Raw genomic sequence first — 15,980 nt, forward strand, 5'->3', positions numbered from 1 at the left:
AGGTCATGTCAATCAAGGTCATAAAGGTAGGAAACAGTGACATGATTTTGGAGATTGTGAATGCAAAGGCCTGGTCAGCCTTTGCACTGCTAGTCAAATGCCATATTTTAAATGTTGATGGTTTTAATGGCAGTTGACTTACTATAATCTAGTTATAATGTATGATTAATAGATTCAGCACGTACTACTTCTGCACATTTTCTTCTCAATTTAAGTAATTTAAAGCAAGCACACACTATAAACCAGTATCATTGCTCATTTCTGAGATATATATAGTGTTGGTTGTATTGCAACCTTCCTCACTGGAGAATTTTAATAATATTAATTTGTATATGAAACTATCTACATGCAGTCTTGCCAGGGATAAATATTATGTTTCTTTAAGTTAACTTTTATTTCTATGAGATTAAATTCTATGAAAAGCATTAACTGTAAAATTGTATCTTGGACATTAGAATTCAATCAAGAAACAATTTCTACTACCCTTTACATGACCTTTTTTACGTCACGGGATATTTGCAATGAAGGCAGTAACAAAGTCTTCCAGCTAATGATCTATAGAATTCTCACCATCTCCAAGGAGAACAAGAGTAGAGTGGCCAGTTGCTTTTCCATCTTGAATCTGGAAAGTATACGTTCCCTCATCCTCGTCCAGTAGCTTTTCCATGAACATTTCAATTATGCCAGTGTTTCGGTCAATATGCATTTTGTATTTCTTCAATGTGGAAAGGAAAAGACCAAGAGGTAGACATTTTACATTCATGTTAATAAGCCTAATGAAACAAACCTTAAAGAATTGCAATTTTAATCAAATTTCTTGACAACTGAGAAAGTTCTTTAATTTCTTGTACCTGGGAAAAGGAAAATGCTATGTGGAATATTTGTATAAACCGGATGGCTAAAATGTATAAAAGTCATCATTTGCTGCCTCCTTCGGCTGCAGTAGCAGGAAGCTGAATCAGAGTGGAGGAGCTGGAACTTAAACCAGGAACTCTGCTATGGAACAAAAGGAACCCAAGAGGTTTCTTAACCACTGTACCAAATACCTGCCCCAAATTAATTATTTTTAATTAGCACAATAATATAAAACTATAGGAAGAAGGAAGGATGTGTCTGTCTCACTCATTGCTATACTCTTAGCATCTAGCACATGCATGATAAACAGTAAGCAATTAATAAATACCTACTGAATTAATATGTGAATAGAAAAATGCTTCTGAAGCATTGGAAATCCATTTGCTTTTAATGAACTGCAATGGCCCTGGTAGACTGTGCTTATTTTATCCACAGTTTAGGCAACATTTTTTCAGAGTGTAAAGGTAAATTTTTGTAGCTGAGCATAGAAACACAAATTCCATAATGGATCTGAGTTGATGAAGTTTTTCTATACAACGTCACAGAATGGAAATTCAAACCTGGAATCAACTCTGTGTCTTAATTTGGACTCTAGGGTCTCCCCTACAGGAAGCCGATCTCCAATTGAGACCTCATTTTCGCTTAGATTTGCCCTACCCCAGCCTGCTTCCATTACCCATTTTCCCCTGAAAGTACTCCCCTATAAGCCACGAGAATGAGAAACTATTTCAAACCCTCCACCTAGGGAACCTACCATAGAACAGAAGGTGGGATACTGCATACTTGAACACGTGGCAGGGAGAGTGTGTGATGTTCATGCAGCGGCTATGGGGGCAGAGAGGGATGCCAACAATGCATTTTCTTCCTCTCCCCAGGCCAGGTGGTGATTATAGCAACTGATGAGAACTTCTTCTTCTTCTTTTTTTTTTTTTGCTTTCAAACTTTTATTTAATGAATATAAATTTCCAAAGTACAGCTTATGGATTACAATGGCTTCCCTCCCATAACGTCTCTCCCACCCACAACCCTCCCCTTTCCCACTCCCTCTCCCCTTCCATTCATATCAAGATTCATTTTCGTTTCTCTTTATATACAGAAGATCAGTTTAGCATACATTAAGATTTCAACAGTTTGCTCCAACACAGAAACATAAAGTGAAAAATACTGTTTGAGTACTAGTTATAGCATTAAATCTCAATGTACAGCACACTAAGGACAAAGATCCTACATGAGGAGTAAGTGCACAGTGACTCCTGTTGTTGACTTAACAAATTGACACTCTTGTTTATGGCCTCAGTAATCACCCTAGGCTCTTGTCATGAGTTGCCAAGGCTATGGAAGCCCCCTGAGTTCACCGACTCTGATCATATTTAGACAAGGCCATGGTCAAAGTGGAAGTTCTCTCCTCCCTTCAGAGAAAGGTACCTCCTTCTTTGATGACCCATTCTTTCCACTGGGATCTCACTCTCAGAGATCTTTCATTTAGGTTTGTTTTTCCCCAGAGTGTCTTGGCTTTCCATGCCTGAAATACTCTCATGGGCTTTTCAGCCGGATCCGCATGCCTTAAGGGCTGATGATGAGAACTTCTTGAATGGAGAGAGGAGATGGGCCACAGTGGGTGCATGAGTGATTTGTTCAGGCTCTACGCAAAGTTACTACTCTGGGATGAGGGAGGTTTGTCTTCAAAAAGTTCAATGCAAATATGTATTATTTTAAAATGTGCATGTATTTCAAAATGTTTTACATAAAAATTAGCTTATCTTTTTTATAGAAAGCTTTTATTTAATAAATATAATTTTCATAGGTACAACTTTTGGATTATAGCGGTTCTTCCTCCCATACCCGCCCTCCCAACCCCAAACTGTCTCACCTCCTACTCCTTCTCCCTTCCCAAAATGAGCTTATCTTTTAATTCTACTTTTCCATGAACTTCTTGAAGTCCCTTGTATGTATTTAAAAGGAACAACTGTACACTCTTCTCCTTTTTATGTTGCTCATATCCCTCCTTACAAATTAATCCTCACATGTTTTAAAAATGTATCTTGGGGTGGGCATTTGGCCTAGCAGCTAAGACACCCAGTTGGGAACACCTGCTTCACATGCTGGAGTCCCTGGGTTTGAGTGCTGACTCTGCTGCCCATTTCGGCTCTCTGCTAATGTGCACCCTGGGAGACAGCAGGTGATGGTTCAAGTCATTGGATCTCAACCACCCATGTGGGGACCTGGGACTGAACTCCTAGCTCTTGCTTCAGCCCAGCCTAGCCCTGACCCTTGTAGGCACTTGGGGAATGAATCAGCAGATGGGAGCTCTTTGTCTGTTTGTCTCTCTCTGCCTCTCAAATGTAAAAAATACATTATATATCATATATATGTATATATGAGAAATATATATCATATGTTATATAAATATATAATTATAATGTGTATACATATTTCTCAATAAAAAGAAAGAGTTGCTAATAATATCCATAAACCATAATAAACCATACCTCGTCCATCTTTCAGCTTCTCATTTACATCCATGATAGCACAGGGGAGGGCCAGAGCCCCTCAACCCAAGCCCTTCAGTACCACTGGATGCTGGCCTGATTATGACCCTACTGATGTCTATGTAGAGGACAAACAGCTCAGATGTTGTAACTCTATCTATAAATAGTTGTTTATGTCAAAGACAAAGGAAATATTTTACATATGTATAATCATCTATGTAAATAAGATGCTGATATATGTGTACACCCATAGAAGTGTGAAGTTCAAATGTCATATGCCAACATGTATATAAAATGTGTGATTTGTCATTTCTGAATCTACAGTTTTTGCAGTACAATATATTACATTCTTTTTTCTAGGCACAGGAAAAGCCAGGCAGAGTGGTGGTACCTGGGGTGGGTCTGCTACACAGAGGGAAGGCTCTGTTTTCAGACTGCCTGGTCTGAGTCCCCACTCTTCCTCTGCCCTGCTGTGTGACCTTGGGTGAGTCACTCAGCCTCTTTGTTCCTCAGTCCCTTTATCTCTTTATTTTATTTTTTTTTAAAGATTTACAGACAGCGAAGGGGAGAGACAGAGAGGTCTTCCATTTGCTGGTTCACTCCCCAAATGGCTACAGTCACCACAGCTGGGCTGATCCAAACCCAGGATCCAGGAGCTTATTCCAGGTCTCCCACATGGGTGCAGAGGCCCTTGTACTTGAGCCATCTTGCACTGCTTTCCTAGGCCATTAGCAGGGAGCTGGATCGGAAATGGAGCAGTCGGGACTCTAACTGGTACCCATTTGGGATGCCAGCACCGCAGGCAGAGGCTTTACCTACTACACCACAGCGCTGGCCCCAATGCATTGCATTTGCAATCAGGAAAGCATTGATACATATTCGTATTGTATTTTTCTGAGCCTTTGGAACAAGAGGCCACTTTTTTTTTTCACATACTATGTCAAGTTTCTACTGGGATTTCTGATGTCAATAAACTGCAACTTTTTAACAATTTATTAAAAACATATAAAACTCTGGCTTTTGAGAGGACTGATAGTAACCGATGTTGTTTATTGGGCTGTAGGTGTATGATGTGAATACAGGTAAAGGATATTGGCTCCTTTGCCTCCCCAGGAGAGCGATTCTATTACAGGTGACCAGAAGAAAGGGAATTCAAAACTCAGTCCAGGTCTTTCACATGGGTGGCACTGGCTCAGCTACTTGAGTGATAACCTGCTTCCTCTCAGGGCATTGGCAGGAAGCTGCAGCAAGGAGTGGTCTTGAACCCAGGCACTCTCAGAGCCTGGGGAGGGGCTGGGGGCTGCAACAGGGCCCCGGGAGGGCCTAATTCCACTCTCTACGAACCCAGGTACTCTGACCCGGGATGCAGGCATCTCAAGTGTCATATTAATCACTTCACCAAACGCCTGCCCAAACTACCTTTTAATTCCATTTTCCACAAACTTTTTGACGTACCTCATGCATCTTTTTTTTCTTTTTTTTTGACAGGCAGAGTGGACAGTGAGAGAGAGAGAGAGACAGAGAGAAAGGTCTTCCTTTTCCGTTGGTTCACCCTCCAATGGCCGCCACGGTTGGCGTGCTGCGGCCGGCGCACCGCGCTGATGCGATGGCAGGAGCCAGGTACTTATCCTGGTCTCCCATGGGGTGCAGGGCCCAAGCACTTGGGCCATCCTCCACTGCACTCCCTGGCCACAGCAGAGAGCTGGCCTGGAAGAGGGGCAACCGGGACAGAATCCGGCACCCCGACCAGGACTAGAACCTAGTGTGCCAGCGCCGCAAGGTGGAGGATTAGCTTTTTGAGCCACGGCGCCGGCCACCTCATGCATCTTAATTTGCCTGTTTGGTTCATGACTGTTGTCCTGGGAAAATTATTAATAGAATTCCCTTTCATTCTCACAAGGGTCCCAGTTTTAATAATAGGATACAGCAAATTTGTATTTTCCTTTCATATTGAAATATTTTTTAAATATTCAAAATTTATTTGAAAGAAAGGGACAGAAGATGGAACAAGAGAGGATTGAGGGAGGAAAAGAGAGAGGGAGGAAGGGGAAGAGAGAGAGAAAGAGAGAGGGAGATCTTCCACCTGTTGGTTCACTCCGTAAATACTTGCAACAGCCAGGGCTAGGTAAGGCTGCAGCCAGGAGCCAGGAACTGTATCTGTGTCTCCAATGAAGGTGGCAGGGACCCCGCTACTTAAATCATCACTTGCTGCCTCCCAGGGTGCACATTAGCTAGCAGGTGGAATTGGAAGCAGAGGAGCCAGGATTCAAACCCAGACACTCTGGTACAGAATGTGGGCATCCCAAAATGGCATCTTAACTGCTGCACTAAGTGCCTGCCCCAATTCACACTTTTTAACATGTGAGAATGAGTTAAACTTCCCCACCCCACTGCTGAGTGCTTTTCATGATAATTTCTTTGCATCCTAATAAGGCTGAAGCACAGTGTGTTGCATGATGATATATTTAAAAATCTAAAATGTAACACCTACCGGCCCTTCAAAAATTTCCTTGTCATTAAATATGTAGTTGACTTTGGCATTGCCAGATAGCTTTTCAGCCTGCATCCAAAACCGGACCTGCCCTTTCTCCAAGATTTCAACTGCCAACTCTGATTTGGCTGGAACAGCTATGAAAAAATAAAAATAAACATGTAAGTAAAAAATAACAATGTGAGTAATTACATTGATAACCATTATATCGATACGCATTTTCCAACAAATGAAAATAGTCGATGGAAATGGCGATGTAGCACCCTGCTTCTCACGAGCCCTAGTGGCGGTTGCTGGAAAGGCTGAGCTCAGGTTAAGGAACAGAAGACAAGGACTCTCATCCTGAGACCGGCATTCAGACAAGTTGTTGACCTGAATTACGGTTGCCTCAACTGTAAAAATGAGGAGGGACTGGCGTCGCGGCTCACTAGGCTAATCCTCCGCCTGCGGCACCGGCACACCAGGTTCTAGTCCCGGTTGGGGCGCCAGATTCTGTCCCGGTTTCTGCTCTTCCAGGCCAGCTCTCTGCTGTGGCCCGGGAAGGCAGTGGAGGATGGCCCAAGTACTTGGGCCCTGCACCCCATGGGAGACCAGGAGGAAGCACCTGGCACCTGGCTTCGGATAGGCACAGCGCGCCGGCCGTAGCAGCCATTTTGGGGGTGAACCAACAGAAGGAAGACCTTTCTCTCTCTCTCTCTCACTAACTGCCTGTCCCCCCCCCCCCAAAAAAAATGAGGAAGATGAATTTGCCACTAGGGATACTTCTAACTCAACTCTGTGACTCTCTACTGAGAACCAATGTTCTTCAGGGGCAAAATAGAATCCTGAGCTGGTACCATGAGAGCTAGATTCTAGTCCAGTGTCTGCTAGAGACAAACTGTGATATCAGCAGGTCACTTTGTGTTGCTTGGGCCTCAGTTGACTTATCTATAAGTGAATGGAATTAAATAAACATTAAATGATTTTACAGTTCTAATATTATAGGATTTAATAACTTAATTACTTCAAAATATTTAGAAAGGAGTTAAACTAGATTTTTTCCAAATAATTTACCTCTCTTTGAGGGTCCTTTAAAAATTTTACATAAGAATTTTGATGAAGCAATTGGCCCTCCATATCTATAGTTTGCGTATCTCTAGATCAACACCCCATGGTTTGGAAATATTGGAAAAATATTTGCAGTTGTACCAGACATGAACAAATTTCTTTCTCTTGTCAGTATTCCCAAAATTTGCACCAATTTACACAGGATTTGCATTGTACTAGGTATTATAAGTCATCTGGAGAGGATTTAAAGTGTATAGGAGGACATGCATAGATGATATACGAATACCACACCATTTTACATAAGGGACCTGCATATCCACTGACTTTGGTATCTTGTTGGGAGGTCCTGAAACACATTGCTCATGGGTCCTGAGGGATGACTGTGTATATACAAGACAAACTGTCTAGTCGTTTAAATCCTACTCAACCCAACAATGTATCAGTTCACTTTAGTTCCAGGACCAAGGAAAAATTTTCAGAGGCAAATAAAGGAATCACTATCAAGAAGCTATCTTAAAATACAGCAGGCCTTTCTACATATAGCAAGCAAAGGAACCATATTGTATCTCTGATATATGCCTGTATCACTTAAAATTTAAAATGTTGGTTGACATCTCTCAAAATCAGTCCCTGCCTTCCTTTAGGAGAAATTATCACCCTTTACTTTTTCTGAATTGTTCTTAAACTTTTCAAAATTTTAGCACGTGCTATATTTTACACTGCAAGTTTCTGAGCTTGTACCAAATATGCATTACTATTTCTTTGTATTTATCCTAAAACTAGCCTATTCAAGTTTCAAGGGATGTCTTTCCTTTGCTTTATTCCTTATTTACTGTAACATTCAGTTATAGATTCGTTGCAGTTCAGAACTGAGAGGAAACTCAGACATCAGCTACTGAGGACATGCTTTGTAATCCACCATAATCTTGAAGAGTTACTCTGCCCCTTAACCCCTGGGCTCCCCACCTGCTAACATGGCTATTACAGGTCTCACAGGACTAGCCAGAGAGTCAGAATGGGGCAGGACACATTCAGATCCTCTGCAATGACCAGGACTCACGGTTGGTTCTCTTCCCCTAATTTCCCTGCAGAGAGGCCCCTGCGGGTAGCAGAGCTGAAATCAGGGGTCTTCCCTGTATTCTGTATTCCTGTTGGTCCTGACTGTGCACTCTGCAGAACACTGATGGTTTTCCAGGGTGAGTAAAGTGGTTAAAAGGCAGATCCCCAGGTGCCAACAGCAGAGGCTAAGCTTTCTCCCAACAGGACATTCATGCTTATGACAAGCAGCTCTTGAGGAGAGTGGACAGTACAATCTCTTCTGGAAAAGTCTGGAGATCCCAATCTGGAGAACCTAATATATGAATGACGTGGTTACCTGACAGGCTTGGAGAGGTGATGGAAAGGGCAGGGTGGGCCCTTCTGGAAGTGTCCTTAATACTCACTGTCCTTCTTAAGTCATGAAAACATCATCTGGAGAATGCTGGCCTCTATGCATCACTCAGAGGGCACATGGCAGGTGCATGCATGGAGACAGCCAGCCCACGATGTGGGCAAAGCAACAGGCTCCAGAATCAAACCACCTGGGCTTCACCAGCTGTGTGCCTTGGTCTACTTTCTTAACCTCTCTGGGCCTCACTTTCTTCATCTCTAAAATCAAATCACCATAAGACTGACCATTTAAAGGCCGTTGTGGAGTTCAAATGATAAATCCATTTAAATGTCCTATAAAGATGCTGGCCTATAACAAATGTTGGCTATTAATAATTTGGCATCTCTTTTTTCCTCCAGTTGCTATAACAACATCCTACAACCTCCAACTGTAAAATATAATACATTGACAAACAAGGGCAAATACAAATACAACTATATTTGTTTTTGTGTTCTTGTATATATTTGCACATGTATAGTATATGTACACAAGCAAGCTAATAACCAACGTCTACAAATGCAGAGAGATGATGCAGGATGTTCACAACACTGAAGTACTGCTCTCCAATAAGCTGCCTCTCCAATCTGCAACTTCACATAATACTGAAAACATACTAGGTTATTTTCTATTTTTAGCTTTCTACTGTTTTTCTCCCTTTTTCTCAGCTGTAAATTTCCTTAGACTCTTCTTTTGGCAGTCACTTTGCTCTAGGAAAACATGTTAATTGTAGGTTTATGGATGTGTTAGTGGCTTTTAAAATATTTTTGAAAACAGCTTATCATGGGAGAATTTATCATGCCAAAGGATAAGGGAACACCAGCTTCTTTATTGCATTCTGAAGAAATGGGACAGTTTAAAAGCTTAAGTGAATCTCAGGAAAATGACTTAGTAAGGCAACATTTACTAAGAGAAAGTGGGTAAAAATTGAGAAGTTAGTTAAGCTGCTTTGACCTTATAAGATCTTGGAAAATATTCATATACTGAGCTCATTAGTCTGATAGTGGTAGGGGAAAGAAAAGTACTAGAACTGTCATCTTTAAAATGCCATGTCAATGGGCAGCACTGGGTTGGGAGATACCACATTTGCCTGTCATGATTTTAAATCTATTCTTGGATTCTCTTCAGTGCCTACCAAACTGCTACTGTGGATCTCTCATAGAAGAGCTGATTGCTGCTACCCCCAGCCTAAGACCAGCAATTAGAGTCCTTAGATTTATGCAAAACAGAACATCTCCGTGTAAATAATCGTGGCATCAGGCAATCACTACTGCCTTAATTAATCCCATCTCCAAGTCCATGAGATCATTGAACTCCAGGGAGGCCCAGGCAACTTGAGCTCAACAGTGACACCCTGTCTTCTTTCGTCTACATACTTTAAGCTAAATGTAAATGTTATTTGAACCAGCTGTTGCCTAGACACTTAACTAGTGCTTATTATCTAACCAGAAGACAACAGTTCGTAGTCACTGTTGTTTCTATTTATCCCAGCAGAAAGACTCTTTGTGGCTTGGAGACAGTTCTTCTCTGAGCAGTGGGTTCTTCTGGGATTGCTGTTCTATTTTAATCAATGTTAGATGTCAAGGATCTACCAAAACCTTGTTTATTATCTCTTATAGCATCTGTAGGTGGTAGGTGCTATAAACTATGACAATAGCCATTCCTAGAAAAGAAACCAAGGCACAGGGAAACAGAAGTGAGCTGTTCAGTTTCACAGTCAGGCAAAAGTATGTGGGTACTTCACAAATTCATGGGAAGGGAGCCAGTGCTGTGGTGCAGCAGGATAAGCCAATGTCTGCAATGACAGCATTCCATATGGGCGCCAATTTATATCTCAGCTGCTCCACTTTTGATTCAGCTCCCTGCTAATGTGCCTGGGAAAGCAGTGGAGGATGGCCCAAGTCCTTGAGCTCCTGTACCCATGTGGGAGACCCAGATGATACTCCTGGCTCCTGGCTTCAGCCTCAGCCCTGGCCATTGCAGCCATTTGGGGACTGAACCAGAGGATGGAAGACCTCTCTCCTTTCTGTCTCCCTTTCTTGTTGAACTCTGACTTTCAAATAAATAAATTAATCTTAAAAAATCATGGGAAAATAAAATTTAAATATGTTTATTTTGGTGCAAGAAAGTTTTGAAACCTACATTTAGTGTTTTCATGATACACATTTTCCGAGAACTTTTTGAAGATGCTTAGTACAGAACAAACAAAATTTAAGTCAAATCTCTGCCTTCCATGCAGTTTTCAAAATTAACTTTTAAAACATCACTCATGATACTACTTTACCCATTTTAGGGTGAATACGCATTTAGGTGAGAAATGTCTTACTTAATGCCATGGAATACTTCTCCCCCAGAATTCAAAAAGTCAATGCCCTACATTCACACCCCATAGGCACACCATGCTGCTGAACACAGTGAGTTTTGAGAACATTACAGCTGAGACTGTCAACAACAGTAGACCTTAACACCAGTGAATCACTCCTCCAGAATGTAAGAGAAGGTAGGCAACTGATTCTAGAGCAGCGCTGACTTTTTAATCATAGTCTCCCTTCAGAACTTAGGAAAGGCTAGGGATTCTCTTCCTAGAAAGATGCACACATACAAACATACAAAGATTTCCCCACAGTCTGGGATAGGGCTAGATAGTTTTTAGTGAAGTAGTTATAGTTTAGGTATTAAGGAATTCTTTAAAATTTTTGCTTTACAAGAATGAGTGTATTTTATCAGTAAAATAGGGGGTAACTTTCCGGATGCATCACTAATGGCAAGAGATCCTGCCAGGCCAGTGGAACCTTCTGAGTCTCACTTCAGACTTTCTTCTCTTCTCTAAGGTGTCAACTGTGGAATTAATCTTTCAGGTAGAAGGTGCATTATTAAAGGGTTTGTAGATAGTAGAGAGGGTTTCTTTCTCTGACTGAGTCATCTTTATCTTATTTTCCAAGAGGTTAAAATGGTAGATACCATCTTCTGGTTGTCTTTATTTAGAAACATGATTCTCCTATTAAGAGCCAGCATTATTTAAGAAGAAATAGCCAAAAGATATATAAATGAATATATCCAGAAGATGTTTATATGATTTCAGAATATGTAAGCAAGAAGTGAAGAACTTAGTTATGCAGCTGTTACACCCATGTAAGCCTGACACTTCTCTATATTATGAAGTATGAGACATATTTTCTATGTTAATATCCTCGGTATCTCTGGAGAACAATGTTAAAAAAGAAGCTTCACTTCTAGAAAGTGAAGTGCCTGTGAAAATAAAGTAGCTGTGGCTACTGCCTCTTCTCTTATTCCCATCAGAGACGCCATCTGGTCACTCTGGAAGTTGCCCCTTGCTAAGGCTCCTAAAATCTGTGAAGGTGTTATAACACTTACTTGGGAACTTGTGATCGTGACTGAGAGCAAGTAAACGTTTCAGTTCTGCAGAGGGAAGCAGAAAACAATTAAACCTTAAATTACTAAAACAAAAGTCACTTGAGAATTATTGAGAAATGAAAGCAACACTGGACTTGTGAATGAACTAATTTTGAACTTACCTTCCTCGTCAATTAAGTAGCTCGATGCTATTCCATCAGTGTCTGTTACGTCACAAGAGTAAATGCCCAAGTCATCTTCCCCAAGGTCTTTGAAGGTCATTTTTGTCCTTTAGAACAAAGCATTTTCCTTAGATACGAGGCTAGGCAGGGTCTGTAGACCTGTGTTTTGCCCTGTCTCTAGGCATCTGCATGTGCTCCCCCTTCATTTGCAGCACTTGTCCTCTTTCTTTGAGGACAAGTTAGAAGCCTGCTGATTCTTGATATCTCAGGTTAAATGTCATTTCCTCTGGAAAGACTTTCTTGACCTTCTCTCAGAGGATAGGTGATGGGAGGGGGTTGGTAAAAATCTTCCATCCCCAACCTATATTTCATGTTAATAAACAGCTGCATAATGATATTTAAATTGTCAGTCCTTCCTGGGGAGCCTGATTTTTTTCCCTATAGTACAGAATTTGCAGGAGTAACTCTGGGTGCTTCTCCTAGGTCATCCCAGGCATGTCCCCTTTCTGAATTTATTATACTACACTGGTATTGTCCCCACTGTACAGTCACTGTGCATGCAGGGACAGGATGTGTTGTTTCCTGTTGTATCGCCTGCATCCACTACCTTGTTTGTCACATAATATATGGAATAAACAAAGAGTTCATGATTTAGTTCACTGTATTTTCTAACTTGGACAAGCTGTTTCACTAGCCAGTGTCTAATATCAACCAAACATTAAAATGTTAAGTGCATAATTGTTTGACTGTCTTTTCTTTGATCAAATGTATTTTACTTCCAGAACTTCGAAAAGTATTTTATCAGGATTCTTATTTTTAAAGCTTATATTGGTTATGACTTTTACAAAATCAGCTATAAAATATTTGTGACTTCATCTTGTTATTGAAAGAGATTCACATAGAAAGCAGATCTTACTTTCATGCTTTGATAGTGAAAAGCAAATCCATTATTATGATTGACACAGTCCTTACTTGCTGCCTTTGCTTTCAACTTCCAGTCGTGGAGAGTCCTCAGTGGGTACATAATCTTTGGACCAGACGAACTCTGAGTTTGGAGTCATCTGATCACATTCAAAGTTCAATGAAATGACTCCATCATCATCCACATTTACCACAACCTCTTTGGTTCCTAGGACATCAAAAAGAACACATTGATGCTCTGTGGTAGAATTCAAGGAAGAATTCACATCACGTTTGGCATCCTTTACTCTAGCCTTTAAGCAAGACCCTGAGCCAGGGCAAAGTAAGAGCCACAATCGCTCACAGCAGATATACGGTCTTGGGATGCAATTTACCCTAAACTGTTACATGTTAAGGTGAATGTGCCACACGCTGTAGGTAGAGTTAACACCATGGACAATACCGTTTGCCAAGGGCTGAAGAAAAATTGGTTGACCTGAGAGACAGTGTTGTGAAGGGGACATGTCAGCCTTGAGAAAAAAGAAAGTTGAATTGTTCTTAGCAGGCCCTAATTCTTGACTTTTTCTTCATAAACACCCCCATGCAATCAGTCATCAGGAAGGGACATGTGGGGAGCAAACCGGACTAGACTGAGTTGCTGGAATTAAGACTTATTCTATGCATCTGCTCTCCCACAATATGGCGCTGGGAGAGAAGAAAACAGCTTCTGCACAGCTGCCTCCAGTTCAACCAATAAACTGTAGGACTTGCTACTGATTGGAGGAGAGCAGCGTACTCGGCGTGTGGGCAGCCGAGTTGGGATTGGCAGAGGAGGACTATAAAGGAGGAGAGAGACGGCATGCACCAGGAACATCTAAGGGGAACATCTGAGGGAACACCTGTGCAGCCCCCGAGAAAGCCGGCCGGCGGTGTGCCGCTCCCCTGCGGAAGTGGGGAATGTGGCCAGGGGGAACTGCCCTTCCACGGAGGTGGAAGGGATAGTAGCCAACCCGGGAAGAACCAGCAGCAAACCCGGGGAGGGCCGAGCAGACGAAAGAACAGCGCAGGGTCCTGTGTCGTTCCTCCACGAAGAGGGGGAGCGACAGGACAGAAGAAGACAAAGAACCCAAGGGAGAAACTGAAGGAGAGTAGAGAGAGTAAGAATTGCCTAAACTCACTGCAATGTTTGCAAGTTATTTAAGATTTGAGAAATATATAGGAACCTGCTTTGCTGATAACTGAACCAGAAATCAATTTAAAGCTGCCCCTCTAGATTAGAATCATAGGAAACTAGAAACAACTACTATTGAACTTTATGGAAATTTAAATGGAAATGAGTTTCAAGAGATTCAGATGTATCAAGAAGATTGGTTTTTGAATTTTAAAAGAAAATAATTCAGTCAGTATTCTGAATTATGATAAAGTATACCTGCATCAAATATAGCAATTCAAAGAGAGTTTGTACTGCATATAAAACATTCACATCTATGCCTAAATCCACCTGAAAGAAGTAAGATGTTCTACCTAGTTTATACTCACTCAATTGCCAATCTAAACTTGGTTTGTTTTAGTTCATTAGGAAAAATACTTAAGTAAAGTATAGCTTTATTTGTTTTTTATAAACATTTGTTTATTTTATATGAAAGTCAGAGTTACAGAGAGAGAGAGAGAGAGAGAGAGAGAGAGAGAGAGAGATCCTCTATTCAATGGTTCACTTCTCAAATGGCTATAATGGCCAGAACTGAGCCAGGCTGAAGCCAGGAGCCAAGAGCTTCATTGTGGTCTCCCACATGGGTGGAGGGACCCAAACACTTACACCATCTTCCATTGCTTTCCCAGGACATTAGCAGGGAGTTGGATTGGAAGTGGAGCAGCTGAGAAATGAAGCGGTGCCTACATGGGATTCTGGCGCCATAGGTGGCAGTTTTACCCACTATAACACCAATGCTGGTCCATAGATTTATATTTTAAAACCTTCCAATACTCCAAATGGCCAAAGCAATCTTGAACAGGGGCAAAGCTGAATGTACTACAACAACCAAATTTTCGGACATCCTACAGAGCGATTGTAACCAAAACAGCATGGTACTGGCATAAATATAGACACATAGATCAATGGAACAACACAGAAATAAACAAATAAAATAAACAACACAGAAATAAATCCATGCATCAATAGCCAATGTATCTTAGACACAGGTGCCAAAAGCATTCATTGGAGAAAGGACAGCCTCTTCAAGAAATGGAGCTGAGAAAACAGGATTTCCACATGCAGAAGTTTGAAACAAGAACCCTACCTCTTGCCTTATACAAAAATCAACTCAAAATGGATCAAAGACTGAACTGTAAGACCTGAAACTATAAAACAACTAAAATAAAACAAAGGGAAACATTTTAAGACATTGGTTCAGGCAATGATTTTTTTGTTTAGGTCTTCAAAAGCACAGTCAATAAAAACAAAAATAGATAAAAATATATCAAACTAAGCAGCTTCTGCAGAGCAAAGGAGACAACCAACAGAGTGAAGAAACAACCAACAGAATGGGAGAAAACGTCCACAAACTCTGCATCTGACAAAGGATTAATACTCAGAATTGATAAGGAACCCTAAAAATCAACAACACGAAAACAAAACACCCACCTAAGAAACTGGCAAAGAATCTAAGTAGACTTTTTCAAAAGAAGAAATACAAAAATTCATCAAATACATGAAATAATGCTCAGTATCACTAGCCATCAGAAAAATGCAAACAAAACCATAATGAGGTGTCATCTCACTCTAGTTAGAATGACTATTATCAAAAAGACAAAAAAAAAAAAAAAAAACACAAGAAATGCTGATGAGGATGTGGAGAAAAGGGAGCCATAATACTTTGCTGGTGGGAGTGCAAATTAGTGCAGCCATTATGGAGAATAGTATGAAGGCTCCTTCAAAAACTAAAATTAGATCTACTGTTTAACCCAGAATGCTCATTTATGGGAATATTATCTGGAAGAAATAAAATAAGTACATTAAAGAGATGCTTGAGGCCGGCGCCGCAGCTCACTAGGCTAATCCTCCGCCTGGGGCGCCGGCACTTGGGTTCTAGTCCTGGTTGGGGCACCAGATTCTGCCCCGGTTGCTCCTCTTCCAGTCCAGCTCTCTGCTGTGGCCCGGGAAGGCAGTGGAGGATGGCCCAAGTGCTTGGCCCCTGCACCCGCATGGGAGACCAAGAGGAAACACCTGGCTCCTGGCT

General features: G+C 41.3%; 1 protein-coding gene across 3 annotated transcripts in view; it reads right to left on the reverse strand.

Annotated features, from left to right (window-relative positions):
- MYOM1 (myomesin 1) overlaps positions 1–15,980 on the reverse strand; it is a 166,952-nt gene that overhangs the window by 20,424 nt on the left and 130,548 nt on the right. For all 3 annotated transcript variants that reach the window (XM_070050417.2, XM_002713606.6, XM_089305875.1), the window contains exons 22-26: positions 12,817–12,973; positions 11,845–11,951; positions 11,684–11,728; positions 5,836–5,972; positions 571–715 (exon numbers count right to left, since the gene is read on the reverse strand). In XM_070050417.2, the coding sequence (XP_069906518.2) occupies positions 571–715; positions 5,836–5,972; positions 11,684–11,728; positions 11,845–11,951; positions 12,817–12,973 (591 nt within the window). The remainder of the gene's footprint in view (positions 1–570; positions 716–5,835; positions 5,973–11,683; positions 11,729–11,844; positions 11,952–12,816; positions 12,974–15,980) is intronic.

Source organism: Oryctolagus cuniculus, chromosome 10 (genome assembly GCF_051225735.1).
Source record: "Oryctolagus cuniculus isolate XC-2025 breed Fujian yellow rabbit chromosome 10, ASM5122573v1, whole genome shotgun sequence".
Classification (NCBI taxonomy): Eukaryota; Metazoa; Chordata; class Mammalia; order Lagomorpha; family Leporidae; genus Oryctolagus; species Oryctolagus cuniculus.